The 20,024-nt window shown below is 42.3% G+C and overlaps 1 protein-coding gene across 1 annotated transcript in view; it reads right to left on the bottom strand.

Moving 5' to 3' along the window:
* malrd1 (MAM and LDL receptor class A domain containing 1) overlaps positions 1-18,456 on the bottom strand; it is a 30,516-nt gene extending 12,060 nt beyond the window's left edge. Inside the window, exons 1-21 of the mRNA XM_061757792.1 lie at positions 18,229-18,456; positions 17,856-17,987; positions 17,688-17,776; positions 16,792-16,950; positions 15,846-15,936; positions 15,624-15,770; positions 14,579-14,731; positions 13,013-13,118; positions 12,575-12,942; positions 11,545-11,990; positions 10,272-10,359; positions 10,025-10,204; positions 9,474-9,630; positions 8,096-8,252; positions 7,909-8,019; positions 5,862-6,075; positions 4,395-4,642; positions 3,486-3,792; positions 2,342-2,587; positions 2,056-2,213; positions 415-595 (exon numbers count right to left, since the gene is read on the bottom strand). Coding sequence (XP_061613776.1) covers positions 415-595; positions 2,056-2,213; positions 2,342-2,587; positions 3,486-3,792; positions 4,395-4,642; positions 5,862-6,075; positions 7,909-8,019; positions 8,096-8,252; positions 9,474-9,630; positions 10,025-10,204; positions 10,272-10,359; positions 11,545-11,990; positions 12,575-12,942; positions 13,013-13,118; positions 14,579-14,731; positions 15,624-15,770; positions 15,846-15,936; positions 16,792-16,950; positions 17,688-17,776; positions 17,856-17,987; positions 18,229-18,406 — 3,916 coding nt within the window. The 5' untranslated portion in view covers positions 18,407-18,456. The remainder of the gene's footprint in view (positions 1-414; positions 596-2,055; positions 2,214-2,341; positions 2,588-3,485; positions 3,793-4,394; positions 4,643-5,861; positions 6,076-7,908; positions 8,020-8,095; positions 8,253-9,473; positions 9,631-10,024; positions 10,205-10,271; positions 10,360-11,544; positions 11,991-12,574; positions 12,943-13,012; positions 13,119-14,578; positions 14,732-15,623; positions 15,771-15,845; positions 15,937-16,791; positions 16,951-17,687; positions 17,777-17,855; positions 17,988-18,228) is intronic.
* Positions 18,457-20,024: the final 1,568 nt, after the last annotated feature.

Genomic DNA, 20,024 nt, shown 5'->3' with positions numbered 1-20,024 from the left:
GTAGCACACAGGATTAGAAAGTGAAAAGAATGAAAACAGAAAGGAGCACAGAAAGTAAAGACTATTAACAGACAAGAAGTTTCATAAAAGATGCGTGCAAGGAAGGAGGAAAGAAAGCAAATAAAGGAAAGTAAGGAAGTAAAGAAAGTAATATCAGTACACAGGATGTGGAACAAAAAGATGGAAGTAAAGTAAAGACCCCCCCCAAAAAAAGTCATATTAGCAGCATGTTGAAGATTGTTCGTGCCCGGTTGCAAGCGGCCTGGTCCAGAATCAAACCTAAACATGAAAAACGTCAAGTTCCCCTTGAGTGCCATTAACTAATCCCACTGTGAAATGACACCGCACGTAATGCTTGCGAGTTGAACCGCAAACACAATTTCATCATTCACGCGACGGGCTGTCGTCACTCACTCGGGGCGCAGTCTTTGAACTCCAGGTCGTCCAGGGCGGCGCCCCCGCTCACGTCGCGCCAACGCACGCCCTCGAATATCAAGCGGAAGTTCCGCAGCCTTCTCAGCGGCACCTCGGCCCGCTTCCACTTGTTGCCCTGGTGGCCCGTTTTGTTCCACGCCTCCCACATGGCGTTCTCCGTCTGTGTTGAGAATATCGTTAGGTAGACACGCTGCACGGGTCGAAAGGACACATTAGTGTGGCGGAATTAACCAGTGAAGGTTCTCATTAACTTATTTGTCATTCAAAGGCTCCCGCTGCGCTCCTTGAGTTATTGTTGCCTCTCTCAAGCCGCATATGGAATATATTAAAAGACATGCCAAGTATGTAATTCCTCGGCGAGTCTTTTCCCATGGCGGCGGCCAGACACCACATGGTGACTAATGCAGCGTTCAAACGAGCAACATGACCCTTTGAGGGGGCCGCCATCACACCCGGCCGTGCGTCATGTGCCGAGTGTCTTCGTGGTGTCACCTCGCAGGTCAGGGGACACGAAAAGAAGAGCGTCATTATACAGTGGCTACGGTCTCTTTGCTGAGTCCATACAGGTCATGTAGATTTGACGCTAAAGACAGTCCGGCTTCTGACAACAAAGCAAATACGCTCTCACGAGAACATAACAGCAGATGGCAGTATCCTGACCTTTATTTAGCTCCCATAGTGGCTTCATTCGCCGCAATGAGTCCCGTATACACCAAAGGGCATCCCGCTTCTGACACCAATTTGGCAAGCAGTCCAATCTTTAGCTCTTATAAGGACCTGGATACAGCCTTTCATTAATCAACAATCCCTTCCTCTTGGCCGGAATACTGTAAATCCGCCACAAAATAAGTCTAAGAGGAAGTGGCTTTACATTTGCAGGATAACGTCTCGAACATTGTCACAATGAACCACAAGCTGCTCCTCTATTCACTACATCTGTCTTCATAGTTCCCTCAAACATACAATCATATAATGGAAATGAAAACCATGTGAACATTGTTGCGTTGTAAACCTCTGCGGCCGATAACAACACAACATAGTACGTGTATGCCCAAAAACAAGCTGTCTTGTATGACGCAAACATCCAGAATGTCTCTCAAGTAAAATACACAATCTAATGAGGTAATACCAAAAAATGGCCAACTCCTACCAAATTTGAACCACGTCGATTAGACAGCATGGGGGATGCGAAATGGTGAGAACGTTGAGTGTTGTTGCGTGCGTGGGTGCATCACGGATGAAACGTTGAATGCCTTGCCACACAACAACGATCAAGACGTTCAGTTTTGATTGGCACTGTACTCGCCGAACCATATCATCATCATTGTAGGTGCATTCAAGAAAGACGTAAGTAACGACCAAATTCGGGTAAGAAAGAAGGTACAAGGGCAACACAGGAAGATGAACAAGATCGAAGGAATGAAGGGAAGAAGGAAGGAAGTATTGAGGGTAATAGAAAATGGAACCAAAAGTTTGAAGATTCCCATGTTGCCCGAATGCACCGTTTGTACGCACCCCTTCATTTTAAACCCATTAAACCTTGATAGTTACTAATCCGTGACCATAGTAACCCAACATGGAGGACCTCCACACCTTGTTACGAGGCGCGCATGCTCTTACCTTGACGAGCAGGCGGATGGTTCCTGATGCCTTGTGGGAAATGTAGTACCAGAAGGAGAGCTTGCAGATGGAGCTGGACTCCTTCCACAGCGAACTACTGATGTGAGCCTTGTCGCCCTTCAGTCCCACGGGGGTCGCCTCCAGATAGAGGAAGTGACCTGAGAAGAGGAGGAAGAAGAAAGTCATCAGTAATTCGTATTCGCACACAGGAAGTGGAACAAAAAAGGGTTACAATAGAAGGCTTTGGCAAAGAAGAGCTGGTTGAACACCAAGGCCAAGCACAAACCGCTTTCATCCTCCAAAGTGTGGTCGTACGGGGGCCGTATGCTCTGGACCGAGCCAGTTCCCAGCGACCAGTCAAAATTGTCCGCCAGGGAGTTTTTCCAGCCGCAGGGGCCGTCCTCAAAGGAGCAGGAAGTCCCGCAGTGGTCCTCGTCGGCGCCGTCGCCGCAGTCGTCTCGGAAGTCGCAGCGCTGGCCGGGCGAGAAGCACCTGCCGTTTCGACAAGGCAGAGAGCCTGGAGGACACTGGCCTGGAAATCACACACACAAAAGTGTACTAAAGTATAATTTGATTGAGTTAACAAACAATCTGATTGTTCTCTTTGTTTGTGCTAAGGTGACCTGACCGAGTTTATTATAGTTACCGAAAACAAACAAAGGAAAAACTACAATGGAAAAAAAACATTTCCGTTACTGAAATAAAATGAACACGAGTGTTTTGAAAACGATAACAAACTGATATGAAATTACAAACCTCAATTGTAAAATGTAAAATAAAAACAGAATACATAGGAATTACAAATTCTTTTAAGCCTATATTGAATTGAATACACTACAAAAAGAAGATATTTAATGTTCAAACTGATCATCTTTCCCATTCTTGCTTGATGTACAACTTCAGTTGCTCAACAGCCTGTTGTCGTATTTTACACTTTGAATGATATTATGGACCGGTCATGTTGAAATCTCTAAATTTCTTGCAATTTTACATTGAGAAACATCGTTCTTTAACTGTCTGACTATTTCGGTTATGCCCCTTTTATACCCAATCATGACACTCACCTGTTTCCAATTAACCTGTTCACCTGTGGAATGTTCCAAACAGGTGTTTTTTGAGCATTCCTCAACGTTCCCAGTCTTTTGTAGCCCCTCTCCCAGCTTTTTGGGAAAGTGTTCCAGGCATCAAATACAAAAGGAGAGAATATTTGCGACAACAAGAAAAAAAATGTTCATCAGTTTGAACATATCTGGAGAAAACCCTTATAGCGACATACAGTATGTCCTTGTGCTACTATGACAAATGGACGTGCCTATAAGAAGGTAGCAGAAAAGCGATTACAGGACCCGTCTAGGGCGAATATATTAAGTCAAGAGGTAATGGGGTAAGGTAGGAAGTGGAGCTTTTGAAATGACCTCTGCAAAGTGTACCTTCAGGAGGAGGAGGAGGAGGAGGAGGAGGAGTGGCATCATCCTCTATTGCGGCCGAGGAAGCGAGCAGGCACCCTGGCGAAAAGGTGATGTCGTCCAGGCAGATGTCCCCCTTGGGATTTCGGCCCACCCGTCCCTCGAACGTGACTCGGAAGTCCTCGGGGTGGCTCAGCGCAACCTCCCTCATCTGCCAGTAGTTGCCCTGGTCGCCCGTCAGGTTGAGGAGGAGGTGAAGACGCCCTCGGCTCTTGCGGAACACGCCCAGCGTCCCGATGCCGTCTCCGGACATGTGGAAAAAGAAACGCATCTGAGGGAAACGTCACAATTATCTCAATTAGTGAGGAGGTGTTTGTGATTTGTTTTATTTTTTGAGATGATAAGTATTAAAGCAAAATTCTTTGCAGATATTCCGTATTCGTGCAAATACTGGCCAAGGCACTTATTGTAATCAAGTGCAGTTGGGGAGGGTATGTATATACGTATATGATATTGAATATTTACAGCAGTTTTTGTGCTGTTAGTAACAAACGAGAGCATATCAAAGGACTGGTTAAGGGTTTAAGATGGATGGAATTTTTATTCCACCGAGAGATTGGTTCTCCCACGAGAGGCGCGATTACAGCAGCCTCCGTCATCCTCGACAGGCTGACTCGCTGGCCCCCCGCCCACTAATTTAGCCGCTGGCGTGATTGACGGATTGACTGACAGGTCGAGAGCGGGAGATGACAGATGGGCGGTCGATCAAGAGATTGCACCCGCCAACAGCCTGACAGCTGCGATGACACACAAACATGCAACTGATACTGACTAATGTGTGTGTAGGTGATACATTTTTCGAATATGTATTTCAAAGAGAAGGACTGGAAATATATATATATTTTATGATTATTCTTTTTTTAATCTGCTGACCTTGCACTGCGAGCTCCTGTAGCTCAGCAACGGCCCTGAAATACGGGCGGCATTTCCGGCAGCCTGAGGGAAGGAGCTCTCCAGGTAGAGGTAGTGCCCAGAGGGGTCCCTCAGGGAGTGGTCTGTGGAGGGGCCCGTGCCGAAAGTCGGGGTGCTGCCGGCTTTGATCTGCCAATCAAAATCATCCTCCGAACACTGGCGCCAGGAGCACAGGTCAAACTCGAAATTGCAGCGGCCACTAAATCCCTCTGGAAAACAACAACCGTGAGACAATAAAAGAAACTTTCATCTTTCCAAAGATCATTCTAGGCCCGCTGTACACCGAGCGACGTGGCCGAAACTGACTGAACTGTCCCGCAGTGTGCGGGGTTCTGCAACTAGTTTTCATGAGTGGCCGACCATTGGAAATTACTTTTGCTGCAATTCCAAATTTGAATCACAGGTTCAAACACGCACCTAACTCAAAATAATCGTTTCTCAAATCATCTTTCCCCATTGCCATGCCATCTGTTCTAGCCCCCCCCCCCAAAAAAATACAACAAAAATGTTTTTGATGAGTTTTTAGTGAGCGGTAATACTCTATAATATTGCACTTTCTGAATGACACACAATAATGACAAAATTACATCGAATGTGAAGAAATCAAAAGGTTTTCGCCACATTTTTTTGCTTAAATTCAGCGGACATTGAATTGCTCTACGTGGTGTGTGTGCATTGGCCACCTGGTGGCAGTATAATACAACCATACAGACATACTGTACATGGCACCGGTCTTAGCTCCACATTAAGCTGCAGTAATAATACTTGTCCTTTGCAGAGGATAAAGAATAGATGCCTGTGAGTATTGTTATCTGAATATTTGTGGTGCTTCATTGTTTGTGTTCAAATATCAGTTGCTTACGGGGTTATAACACCGCGACACTGATGCTGTTCGTTATCTCGTAAGTCGGCTCACTCGTATCTCATTGCACCACAGTATATTGTGTTTTACTGTAATACTTAACTCTATTTCTGATTTCATATGTACCCGTGGCTACAAAGCGAAGCACGGAGCGTCTCTGTTGCCAAAATGCACGAGTGCAGTCCAAAAATGGAGCGATCATTGCCAACAGCCTCTCAAATTTTCACACTCTTTTCCTTTGTTTCACACTTCTCTCCTGTTTCCTCTCTTTGGGTTATTATCATATAGCTACAGCGGCAAGGGCAATTGGCTTCTTTCTTGACAATCGCGCCATGTTGTTTTTAGTTCAAGAAAAAAATAATCCAGTACAGTATACATTGTGGCTCAAAACGTTTCCAGATAAGAACACCAGGGGTTTCTCCGTTGCAACGAGTTGGTACATGTGCGAGGGTCAATCGCCAAGTGTGCGGGTGTGAGGCATCGACTGTAATTTGTCCGCAATTGTCTAGGTCAGTCGCGTTCGGCCGTGTCGCTCAGTGAACAGTGGGCCTTAGAGGCAGACTCACTGCAGATGTAGGGGTCCTCATCTGAGTCGTCTCCGCAGTGATCGATGAAGTCGCACATGTTGTCCCGAGGAATGCAGCGGCCGTTGGCGCAGACGTACTGCTCGGGGGTGCACGGCACCTCCGAAGGTGGCGGAGGAGCGCAGTCCACGAAGCCGATGTCGTCGATCACCACGTCGCCCATGTAGCTGATCCCACGCTTAGCTCGGAACACCACCTGGCGGGCGATGACAAACTAAGCTAACATTGTTTTATAAGCAGGGTTTCCTAATCTTTTTGTAGTATTCATGACTACCGCCACCTTGCAGAATAGAAATAAACAGACCGACTTGAACTAATCCACAGTCAAAAAAGTCCTCACCACATTCACTCACATGTGGACTCATTGTATGTGTCATGTGATTAATGCGATCGGAGCTCTCATCAGTTATTAATAATAACCATCACTGCCAAATGATGACACCCACTGAACACTGAAATGAAAGAATGGGTAGCTCACTGTTTATGGGGCTTAATTGAAAAGGTCACTAGGAATCTCTCCAAGTATATATATATATATAAAAAAAAAAAAAAAACGTGGGACTCATCAACTTGGCCACCGGTAGCATCAGCGTTGACATGACGGGTGACACAAAGGTTAATGCCTTTCGGCGATGTAGCTCCAACAGACAAATCAAACCTTTGGCTGACACACGCAAAGTCTGTTGATCCTGGACTGACCTCAGCTGGCAGATGCCACCGGTGGACTCATTACTGCCACGATGACCACTTAAGCCTATTTAGGGCGGCCTTGGAATTGATCGATTCAGCATTGATTAAGTCCATCAGCTCATGGGCCGTGTTGGTGTGTGGGAAAGGAGTAATTTGATTGGGTAACAGCATAGAGGGCTAATATGCTATTTGGACGAATGTATTCAGACGTAACTAGTCAGGCCCGTTTCTCTGTCGTTATTATTCTTAGACAAAATGAATTGGCATTTTGTGGGAAAAAAATCAAGCCCTAAAGCTAGTTTCACTTAGCAGCATGGATTATGGTAGGCATGTCTATCATGAGTAGACCCACAAAAAAGTCCAAGGACCCACATGCCCAAAAAGACAGGAAGTTTGCCATTTTAGTTTTAAGAAGCCATTTTTTAAAAAGTTCCTTCAATGACAAACTAATGGAAGAGATTTTGTCCAACTGTTCCCACATTTGAATGACATGTACTAAGACAGATGGGTGGCACGAAATAGCGAGAATTGTACATTTTTTGTACATTTGGTAGATGTGTCTATCGTGAATAGAACCGCAAAAAAAGTCTGTAAAACACATGCCCGAAAACACACAGGAAGTGTGCCATTTTAGTTTTAAGAAGCCATTTTTTAAAAAGTTCCTTCAATGACAAACTAATGGAAGAGATTTTGTCCAACTGTTCCCACATTTGAATGACATGTACTAAGACAGATGGGTGGCACGAAATAGCGAGAATTGTACATTTTTTGTACATTTGGTAGATGTGTCTATCGTGAATAGAACCGCAAAAAAAGTCTGTAAAACACATGCCCGAAAACACACAGGAAGTGTGCCATTTTAGGACCACTTTGGCCATTTCCAGGGGTCCTTCAAAGACAAACTGTTTTGACCTATAGAAGTGGAAGAAATTGGTTAGTCGTGTAAAACCACCATCTCAAGAAACCATCCCCATTAACGCCTAAGCCAGTTTGATCATGCAATTTCAAATTTGGTAAGGGTGTCTACAGTGAGTAGAGCTACAAAAATATCTCAAGAACCGATGCCTGAAAAGACAGGAATTCTGCATTTCTGGTCTGCCCATTTGAAGTGGACATTTTGGGCAAATTTTCGGGCATTTTCAGGGCTCCTTCAAGCCACCAAATTTAAACCACGCATATGGGCAATGCAGCACTGCGAACATTTGATTTTCCATAAAGTTTTAATGATTGGCGAGTCGCCATAAAGCAAGAAACTCTCTAATGGCAGAAATGTATGGAAGCAATAACTCACACTTGGCCTTGGGGTGGAGGGCATGTTGGAGTAAAGACATTTCCAAACCTGAAAGTCATGTGACAGCCCCAAGAAGACTTCGCCTCGCCTCCACTTGTGGCCTTGGTTACCAGTCTGAGACCAAACCTCGTGAGTGATGTTCCCACGCCTCAGCAAAAGCTGTAAAACAGAGCAGGAACGACTGTAGACGTAGACGGCGCATATGTCGACTATTCACAACGCTCTCAAGTCTCACTTGGAGGGAGCCCACGGTGAAACCGGCCATGTGGTACCAAAAGACAAGGGTGCAATGCGGCCCGGTGGACCCAATGACGGGCGTCTGGAGGTCTGTAGCGTGGCCGTAGCCACCGTTGGAGCTATCGGCGCACATGTACCAACCTTCAGGGCTGCCCCTGCGAACAGAAGATTCAAGTTGTGAGTTGCTTAGTTTCTTTGTCGATGGATAATTGCCAGAAAAGACGGCACCTCATCTTTAATACTAGCCATAATTGCTAGCTGACGTGCACTGCTTCCACTAACAAAAGGACCGTGGGCAAAGAGGAGCTACTTTCCAATAGCACAGCCTGTGTTGCAGCTTTGGTTGCGATATTTAGCAACTAGCAACTTTAATTTCCGCAATGAAACATGAGCACAATCTTGTTGACACTGTTTTACGTTTGACAAGAAAGGAACCTGGTGGAAGGCAATCACGGAGTCAATTGCGCTGAACATTGCGGAAAACGAGGTGCTTAATTATACCTTACAAAAGCAGTGATCGATACACGTTGGAAACTTTGGACGTGAGGTATGTGCTTGCGCGATCGCCACTGGCTAATTTAAACATAATCCTCTGTAATAAAATTTTAGCTTGGCGATAATATCGCTCATTTCCTTTAGGCTATTTCTGATGTTAATTCAACCTCTATGTTAACATTGTAACCAGCACTTTGTTTCATAGCCAACCGGCGGCTAGCCACACTATAAACGGTGAATCATAACCCCAATGGTCCCTGCGAAGCGTTTAATGGCAGCTCTCATGCAGAAGTCTGCTGCACAGCCTCTTCACTTGATTGCACACCCACAGAAAAAGTGGCTCCGCTTGGTTTAAATGAGGCACAGCTCCATCTCGCCCGCGCCTTATCGATCCAGGAGGGTCATATAGGAGAGATGGAGGATGCCTGGGGGGGGGGGGGCTCTTAAGAGAGAACATTGCGTCTTCCAGTGGGCTGAAATCTCAGAGATCTCGCGTTCAAAGTGCACTGTCATTTTCTGCTCCACTCAATAAAGCACTGATCATGATAATAAGGTCACTGTGTAGCCTTTGGGAATGGGCTGCTAACATTGTAAATGTAGCTTCTTTTAATGAATTTACACAATACCGCACTCAAAAAGAGCACATGGATGGATCCACGATACTAACTGACAAGTGTAATTCAGCATCTTGGTTACGAAGGGCCGTCTCCACGAGTGAAAGAATTCATGCTTTTACTTCATCTACAGTATTTGGGTGCATGTATTTCTCTCCCAAGTTGTTTTAGAACCAGATGCTGCTCACCTTGTCGCAACACCCAAGCTCTGACATAACATGATAAATTATCATTCGACTTTAAAAATATGTGTTTACTTTTACTCACAGGGTGTGGTCGGTGACAGGACGATGATACAGCTCTCCGGCATGAGCGCTCTCCCCTTGGTCAGGTGACCAGCGGAATGCATGCATGGATACCGTGGCCGGGACGATCGTCTCCCAACCGCATGTCTCGCCACCTTCAAAATCACACTGCTCAGCCGCTGCATTAAAAAAGGTAGGGGGTTAGAGTTAGGTGTACGGGTTAGGGTTCTATACAATTTGTTTCATTATTAAAATTTTAGAGGTTCCTTTTAACAAAAATACTCAAGTAAAAGTAAAATGTATGTTGCATTAAACTACTAATACAAGTACAATTCATACAAAAAGTTACTTGTATAAATGTAATGAAGTAAATGTGTTATTACCCACCTCTGAGTTAGGGTTAGGGCTATATCAATTAATAGATACGAAAGTGGTTGGCGTTAGTGTTAGGGACAGGATTGGGGGTTTATATGGGTGGGTCAATTAATAGAGACAAACTTGGTTTACTGTTATGTGAATGAACAGACAAAAACGTGTCTGATTTTAAAAAGTATCCTTGCTGTTCATTTTTACCACAATCGCTTTCGTCGGAGCCATCCGAGCAGTCCCGCCTGAAGTCGCACACTTTCTCGCGGGCGACACACTCGCCGACCGACCCGCATGCAAACTCCCCTTGGGGGCAGCGGTGGGGTTGAACTGAGGGGGCCGGTGTCGTCACCGTGGGGTCTATGGTGTTAGCCGGGGGGAGCTCACCTTATCGGAAAAAGAAACGCATCTTTAACGCTCGATCGGAACACGTCCACCGGCCTTACAGGAATACCTTCATGTGGGAAGCAGCCCAGGAAGGAGAGATCATCGATGGCGATGTCCCCGTTGAAATCATCTCCGACTGTACCTTCAATTATAATCTGGCCACAAGGACATAAATTACAACTTTTCAGATTGGGGAAACAATCTAGTAAGAATAATAACAATGTGGACGTGTTAAAACCTGAATTTGGCCATTTTAAAAGTTAGTATACTGTATTTTTTAGGATTTTTAAAAAATATTTCGAACAAATAAAATTCAAAATTCAAACTGAATTCATAAAGCTATTTAATGAAGTTTTAAAATTATAAAATAAAATAACAAATATATGATTTATTTCATAAAATAAGCCTCACAGTAAGGGATAAAATCAAGTCTGTTGAAACCACAAGTAGACCAAAAAAACCACTTAAAATACAATACAATAAAAAAATTCATATTCTAAAAATGTTTTAAAAATAATCACCAAGTCAACCTTTTTTAATTGACTTAGATTTTAATTTGTAATAGTTTCATGTATTTTTACCTAACATATTTCTATGAGATTTAAGCAAAATATGTTTATTTCTAAATTTCTAAAATGTAGTTCAATTTATTTTATTGTATTTTTTTTTTAACAGTGAAAAAAATGATTTGGCTCAGCTTTCTTATAATTTTGTCTCCTTTATCTTCAAATGAGATGCTCCTTTTTGTACGTAGGTTTGAGAATGATTCAATATGAATGCTTTTCTATAGAAAAAAGGTTGGGAACAGCTATAGTGGAAATTCGTGCTGTACTGTTTGACAAATGTTTCAGTTCCTGCACACAATATCCATAACCAACTATTTCTATTTAATGTTGTTCTCCCATCTAAATGCAAAAACATCACTATGGTATGGATGAGCCGTGGAGTCAGTTAATTTAACAAAAGGACTTCCCGTTATCAATAATACTGAGCCTGATGGAGAAGAAATCTTTAAGCGCCTGTCATATTATATCCGCTCGTGAATTAAAGCATCACAACATCCATCTTCGAGGGGATCGATGGTGAGCTTGTTAAATAGAGATTAGTAATGGAAGTCTGGAAGTCTTTTAAAACAGACACCACTCACAAAAGTTAGGTGTATTTGCCTTTCAAGGTGAAACTTCAGAATGACCTCAGAATGCAGTAAAAACTTTAAAGGTGAACTTAATTGGACGTGATCTAAAGTTTTGAATTTCGATCATTTCAATGTTTCACTACAAAATGTGAACGGAGGAGGAGTACAAGGAGCTGAATGGCAAAATTCACAAGAGGGATCTTACCTGGAAAGGTCGAGCGCTGGTCAGGTACAGAGTCTTCCTGTGCCAAACGTTGCCCTGGTCTCCGTATCCTACCCACAGCAATTGCCCGCGGCCCGCCGATACAGTCCTGAGATAGACGGCGAGGCAGAACACGTGCGAGCCAAACATGTGGTAGTGGAAGCGGAACACACAGGGGTGGCGGGCGTTGAAGGCGTCCTCGCCGCGCGTGGGCTGGAAGGCCCGGCTCAGCAGCACCGCCGTGTCCTTGAACTCCTGGGGGACGGACGACTCCATGTAGAGGTAGTGGCCGTAGCTGGTGCCCAGCGTGTGGTCCTTCCAGGGCCCCGTGTTGAAGGACGGGGTGGGACCTCGGATGCGGGTCCAGTCGAAGACGTCGCCGCCGCCGCCGTTTTGCTCCTGTTTCCAGGTGCACAGGCCGTGCTCGAAGTTGCACTGCAGCTCGGGAGCTGTGAAAAAGCACAAGACCCAAAATATAACAAAATAAACAATCGCAATGGTGGGAAGCAATTATTACCTTTTATTTGGTTAATAAAGTTTACAATCTGGACGGATGAATGGGTGGGTGGATGAATGGCTGGATGGATGGATGGATGGATGGATGGATGGATGGATGGATGGATGGATGGACGGGATGTTGAGTCTGCTCGATGGATTGATTTTGGGTTGTATGGCCAAACGGGTGGATGGGGTTGGGTGGATGGAGTGAAGGAGTGTTGGAAGAATGGATGGATGGATTATTTGGGTTAGATGGATAGATAGGTGGATGAATAGGTAGCCTGCCTATACCTTTCCTTCAGTATAAGTAGGTGAGGGGTAAAATGAATGGAGGGGACAAAATCTCTAGGAGTAGTTTGTTTCCAAAGGATCTCTGGACATGCCAAAATGACACCAAATTGGCCGCTTTGGACCAAAACTGGCTGAGTTCCTGGGCTTTTTCAGGCTACTCATGGGTCTTCTAATGACAGCTATATCTACCAATAAGTAAATGCATCGTTTTTCTTCGATAATTTAGGGTGAAAGTGCCACTCACAGCAGCCCTCTTCATCTGAACCATCCCCGCAGTCGTCCACCAGGTCGCACAGCAGCAGCCGCTCCACGCACGCCCTGGTTCGCGTGCAGTGGAAGTGCGTGTGCGGCGGGCATTGTGCAACGGCGGGTGGCATGGAGCAGTTGTGGAAGGACACGTCGTCCAGGGCGGAGATTCCGTCGAAAACGCCCAGGCTGATTTTGGCCAAAGCGATCTGGAAGGGCCTCGTGATACGACCCAGTTGCACGCTCACCCGGTTCCAGCGGCTTCCCTGGTCATACAAAGTCCTCCAAATAATGGTGTTGTTTTGGACACCTCTGATGCGAAGGTACATGTCGGCGGCCCCCACTGATATGCCTGTGTTGTAATGCCTGGACGAAGGAAAAGGGAATGAAATCTGGTAATCTTTCAACAGAGAAGGAAGCTAATAGTTTGTCTCACCAAAATGTCATGGTGCACCCGGAGGCCGACTGCTGAAACCACGGTCCTCTGAGAACCGCCCTCGGATAAAGACTGCTGCTGTTCTTCAGTATGAACATAAAGTGACCTGTAGTGAAGTGACAAATTAGTCTTCAGAGACCCCTAAATTGAATTGTGTGGAGTTCCTCAAGGCTCTGTTCCTCAACCCCACCTATTTAAGCGACAGGATGTGTTTCACTCTTTCTGAGAATTGTGTTCCACGGAGTTGATCGAAATTTCAGAAAATGCACTTTCTGAGTCCAAACTAAGAAATGCAGAGGATTTTTGGAATATTGTCCAATCGCAGTTCACAGTTGCCACAGGTTGGTTGAATAAATGCAACATAGATGTAAAGCAGATTTCTGAAACAATAGCTACACAACTTGGTGGCACGGTAGCGGCTGGTTAGAGCGTCTGCCTCACACTTCTGAGGACGGGGGTTCGATTCCCGGCCCCGCATGTGTGGAGTTTGCATCTTCTCCCCGTCCCTGCGTGGGTTATGTGCGAGTATTCCGGTTTCCTCCCACATCCCAAAAATATGCACACTAGGTTCATTGAAGACTCTAAATTGCCCGTAGGTGCGAATGTGAGTGGGAATGGTTGTTTGTTTATCTGTACCCTGCGATTGGCTGGCAACCAGTTCAGGGTGCCTGCCTCTTGCCCGTTGATAGCTGAGATAGGCTCCAGCACTCCCGCGACCCGTGTGAGGATAAGCGGCTCAGAAAATGAATGGATGGATAGTTATACAACTTAATAATGACAATGTTTCATGAAAGACTTTGCTTCCCTTTAAATCATTAAGCTCATATTTAGTTGTTCTGAGAACTGCTACAAATCTGTGTTGTGTGGAGGCAATCAAATTCCTAAAATAAAGTTTCCAAGGCCATTCCAAAAAATGCAGAAGAATTTTGGACTATCACAGATGTGAAGCAGGTCTCAGACACAGTGGTTATACAACTAAATATTAGTAGTAATGTCAAATTGAAGATTTCGCTTTCCGCTGAATCCCTGAGGTAATATTTCGTAGTTTCTTCACCATTTCTGAACTTTCTTCACATTTATATTGCATGGAGTCAACCAATACTTCGGAAAGTGGAGTTACTGTGGCGAAACTGAAAAATGCAATGACCCTGGGCTGAAAAACAACGTTCCCAGGAGCCAGACGTTTGTCGGCTCCATGTAACACAGATGTGAAGCAGTTCTCAGAAACAGTGCTGAAGCAGCCAAATATAAGCACAGTGATTCACTGGAAAGCAAAATAAATGTTCATTGTAATGTTGTAGTTGTATAACAACTGGTTCAGAAATCTGCTTCACATCTGTGTTGCATGGAATCGGAACACAACTGTATATACAGTATACACGTAGTATTTCACGATGCAGGCAGATGTTCCCCTCAGGAAATGTGTCATGCCCGCAAGATTCCCACTCAACAAGCTCGTGGGACCAATACACACACTTTTATTCGGTCTCCATATCGGAAAACAGAGCACACGCTGACAAAAACAACAGATGGCGGACCACTTAGTATTCAGGGATATGCTCGTACCCTCTGCGTTGTTACCGGAGTGGTCCAGAGGCGGCGGCCGACCGTAGTACTCCGGCGGTACGTCCGCGGACAAGCCCCTGACCCAGTCGAATCCGTCTCCAAGGGTGAGCTCGTACCAGCCGCAGGAGCCACCCTCAAAGTCGCACTCCGAAGCTGGACAAAGCCATAAAGGACATTTTATACCATGCAAGTTATAGACAACGATATTAACGAGTTACCTTTTGGACAATGTTTATCAGAAATTAGTAATACTACATAATGTTGTTTTATTATTATTTACAAATTCAAGGTTTGTTGACGTGTGTAGTTTTTATTTTTGGTTAATTTGAATGTAATTTTCACTTTATTTTATTTCATTTGATCAATTTCAAGCTAACTTCGATTGTTTTTAAATGTCATTTTATTTCATATAATGTTTTGTTAAAAAGTGTTTTACATTAAAAATGGTAAAAATAACTAATGTTGAATAGCTAATTGACTATTGATTATTTTTTCATTTATTGAAATGATTCACTCATACTTTGATTTCATTTTATTAAATTCGTTTTATTAATATTAATATTTTTCTTTGTTTTTGAAGAATTATTTTCATTTTTGATTAAATTAGGTTGTACTATTATTTCATTATTCAGCGTATGGCTAACTACATTTTTTAAATGTAATTTAATAATTGAAACTTTAGTTAATAAGGTTTACATTATAAGGAAAATGAATCATTTTTCAGCTGTAATTTTTTTCGAACTCGAAAAGCTATTTATTTATCTATTACTTTATTTTTTTATTTTCAAAATCTCCCAATCTAGCAGTACACACACAAAACAATTAAATAAAATCACTGCCCGAGTTCAGTTCAGTTGTTTTTAACTTTTAAGTTCAATACATTTATATGAAATCTTTAAGAAATGTTTTTTTAAAAACATTTATAGCGTGACAATTTTGATTTTGCGAAAAAGATGGATGTTGAATGCATTCAAACAAATCTTGAAATAACTTTTTATCATTCTTGTCAGGAGAACGTACTGTACATTACAAAAAAAGTGCTTACGGCAGTTGCTTTCATCGTCGCCGTGGGGACACTGCGGCGTGAAGTCGCACACTTTGTCCCCCTCTATGCACAGGCCGCCGCCCTTGCATGCGAACAAGGATGGGGGGCAAGCACTGCTGAGAGGCAGCGGCGCGCTGGGAACCAAAACTTAGAAAAACAACAGCATAGTTTTCAATGCTTTTTATGTGTGAGTATTCAAAATGTGGTGAAGAATGTCAGTACCAGGCACACAGTGGGGACTAAAGGAAATGTCATCGATGGCCAGCACCTCTGATGCATCACTTTCCGCTGTAAGAGTCCCTTGAATTACCACCTGGTGGACATGCGCGCACCCACAAACACATTTTTAGCCACAACCATGATAAACAATACAAAATGAAATGGATTAACACTGTGACCATGTAAATCAAAAATGAACAGTACAGTACAACATCGGGTTGTTTCTTTGACTTTCATTTAATAAACTGTATTTTTATTTATTTATTTATTTATTTATTTTTGCTTCTTCCCCTGGGCTTTGTTGAGTGTAACATCATATCCGCAGTGACAAAGTCCACAGAGCAGCCTTATCTGTACCTTTGGATCTTTATTACCCGTCGTATATGGTGTGTGTCATTGTGGGGGAGGAGGAACTGGAAGTAGCTTGGACTGAAAATGATTGCATTTGTTGCTTGAATTAGTTTTAATTGAATTTCCCTTCAGTTATTAAATGCAGATTTTTTTTTAATGAAATGTCAGTTTGATTTGATTGAATTATTTTTTAAACAATTTAATAAACATTCTATGGAATTTATTTTGATATGTAGCAAAAGCGTACCAAGAAGTTCAAACAATAGCTATTATTCTGGTTAATGGCATTTCAACTAATTTTAATGGGGAAGGATAGTTTGACATACAAGTATTTGGAATTAACATTTTTTTTTTTTTTTAAAGTGTAATATGATTGTTTTGGGGTGTGGGGTTGCTCATTTTTTTTTATATTGAATGTTTTTCTTCAATTTAAATATATTTAAATTTGAATGTGCTTATTTTAGTCTCATTTTCATTTCTTTTAATTACCATTGATTATTTGGTTGTTTTTAACGCAAACTCTTTTTCATAAAAAATTATTCAATCTATTATTGCAGTTGTACAATAATAATTCTAAGAGTGTAAAAAGGGCATGCACCTGAAAAGTGTTGTTGCTGGAAAACCGGACGATAGCCCGCTGCCACTCTTCTGCTGGAGTGGACTGCTTCCATAGCACAGTGCTGCGACCCAGAGGACCGGTTTCCATTAGAACCTCAAGCGCTCCATATTGGGCCGAGACGTAATGGTAGAAGCTCATCTAATAAGGACAGATGCTATTACACAATTACAATTTACATGTACAAATGAATCGGGTTACTGACATAGTTTACAATGGTCCTCATTTAATCATTGTTATTACATAGATATAGTGTAAACTGAACCCTATAAATAAAGTTTAGTTTAAGATAAGCAGAGCTGCATTGAGTTTTGTTGGATGCACACAATAGTGTTAGCTAACAGCGTTAGGGGCCGATAAGCGGCACGTACCGGATTGCTCGGTGAAGTTGTCGATGCGGTGGTATTTGTTTTTGATTACATGTGACACATACGGTGGATATAAAAAGTCTACACACCCCTTTTCAAATACCAAGTTTATGTGATATAAAACATGAGCTTAAGATAAATCATCTCAAAACTTTTTCTACCATTAAAATTACCTATAACCAGGACAACTTAAATCCATTTTTTTATAATCTTTTTGAGATAGGAAGTAAAAATAAACAACTGAGAATGTGGTTGCACAAGTGTGCACACCCTCTTGTAACTGGGCATCTCTTGAAAAAATATATTTTTTTAATCCATTGAGTTGTACAGGTTACTTTAATTTTAGCACATTAATGGTGGAAAATGTTTTTGAAATGAGATCTTGGTCTTGGTATTTTTAGATCACAAAAACCTGGCATTTGAATAGGGGTGTGTAGACTTTTTGCATCCACAGTTCATGCACTATAGTGCTGCCGAAATGAGTGAAAATGCTTTGTCTTAATGGGTTACCTGGCAGCCGTCAGCAGGCCCAAACTGAGGACTTATCAGCTGTGCAGTGGTAGCGTGTCCTCTTTGAGGTACAAGGGACAGGAAATATGCTGGAGAATTGAACACATGGAAGTGTGAGTGAATCAACTAAATTCAGTCAATTTAGAGAGATAAAATAAGGTCTCAAACCTGATTGGTTGTTTCCATGGTCGCCTTGGATGGGCGCAAGCGCCGTGGTTCTGTTCCATTGAGAAAATGCTTGCAATGGTTGGAACAGGTCACAGAAGCCTTCGTCAAAGTCACACCTCTTATAGTGGCAACCTGCACAACAAAAAAACAGTTTTGCTCTTACTAGTGATGTGTTTCATGTCTTTTAGATCTCAACTCTTTTTTTTTTTTGCCAAGCTCTTTGCTTATTTTTTTTATTTTGTGATTTATTTGTTGTATTTTTTCATTTGTAATTTTTTTTTAAAAATGTTCTATTTTTTTCTGGAGGAAAAAGGTCTCAACACTACAACAATCATTTTATTTATTTTTTTTAGGGTGTGTCGCATTGACTTACAGTGTCGCTCATCGCCACCGTCGTCGCAATCGTTGGTGAAGTCGCAAGCGCTGTCTTCGGAAAGACGCGTGCCATTCGCGCAGGTCAATTGCCAATTCAAACAAGCGTCAGTAAAAAAGGCCAAGGTCGAGGCCGCCAGCAGCACTCGCCGAAATTCCCACAACAACATCACGGACATCCGCGAACGTCCACTACGTGACTTTTTACAGGAGAGGCTCACTGTGATTGTGCTCCAGCATGTCGTAAAGGGTCATAAATGGCTTTTATGGCGCTTACTCAATATGCATGCTTGGTTGATTCAAGTTTTTGTATTGAACCAATGCGAAGTGAGCGAAACGTTAAGTTGCTAGCATTAATGGAGGATAACAGATTTTTCTGAACCATCTGTTCAGAATGTGTTGATAATTCACTCAAAAATGTAAAAGACAAAACAAAACATATGAATAAATTGTATATTAACGTCCATATACTTGAGTATACAATATAAACCCCAAAACCTGGCTGTAGTTCGAGTAATAACGAGCCGACGTCTTGGCTAACTGTTTTGAATGGATGATAAGAGATTAAATTTAGGTATTAATCTTAATCAAATGGTCAGAATGTGTTGCTAATTTACTCAAAAATGTGAAACAAATTGGCCAACCTCAATTGACATTAAAATCTATTTGAGTGTACACGCACAAACATGGCTGTCGTTTCAATAGTCGCGAGGCTAATGAGTAGGCTAAAATGAAGTTAAATCGGAGTATTTTTCTTAACCAACTGGTCAGTGTGGTGTTAACTTTATGCAAAACTAACCAACCAATCTAAATAAATCCGACCATAATGTCTTTATATTTAACGTATTTTTTTTGGCACCCCTATAAAAATGGCTATTGTTCCAGAATTTGCTAAGCTTATGGCTAGGCTAAGAGGCTTTAATGTACAATAACAGATTACATTGGGTTCTTTTTCTGTAAAATGTTGTTGACTTACAATTGTATCACCTTGGGGCATTCTACTATTACATATTCATACAAAATAAATACATGAGATAATAACAACACTGCATCATTTTTATTAAACAGGTAGGTTTTTATTACAGAAAGCCATTCAACAGCAATAAAAGCAGCGCATTGCAATCGAGCACATTCAAACAACACAATATGCATGGTAACATTCCTTTTATTATACTTTGTGTCCAGCAGAACTTTTTCCCTTATAAAGATGCAAATGAAACCGCGCCGCATGTTTAATATGAGGAAGATGAGGCGTGAAGTGACACCTGCACAGCAAGCCGACTCGTCGAGAAACAAATTGCACATTTAACAAGGCTCCATTGCTATGAATTAAGCGTGAGCAAGACAATGGCCCTCTGCTGTAATAACAGAAATCCATATTTGTGATGGGAAGGAATTGCCAGTGTGTAAATGCCACTTTGCAGGGTACACATTTTTGACGACTGTAGCCACGCATAGAAAAGAAAGCCACAAGATAGAGTGGACTTGCACTATTGAAAACAGAGTAAAGTGCCGAGTTTGCGCATTTTGTTAGGTACGACGGAAAGTCGCAGAGAAAAAGTCGCAATATTACGAGAAACTCGTAATTATACCCAAGAAAAAAGAAGTGTAAAATTATGATTAAAGTTGTAATTTTTTAATATAAAAAGTCATAATATTGTGAGATTAGTCATATGTTTTTCCAGGAAGAATTCGCAATGTTATGAGATTAAAATCATATATTTTTACGACAAAATACATGAGATTTATGTTGTATTTTTTCTACAAAAAGTGATAATAGTAAGGGAGTAAACTTTT

The sequence above is a fragment of the Phyllopteryx taeniolatus genome, chromosome 20, assembly GCF_024500385.1.
Source record: "Phyllopteryx taeniolatus isolate TA_2022b chromosome 20, UOR_Ptae_1.2, whole genome shotgun sequence".
NCBI classification, from domain to species: Eukaryota; Metazoa; Chordata; class Actinopteri; order Syngnathiformes; family Syngnathidae; genus Phyllopteryx; species Phyllopteryx taeniolatus.
The sequence above is the reverse complement of the archived record's forward strand: the minus strand, read 5'-3'. Positions and strand labels throughout refer to the sequence as shown.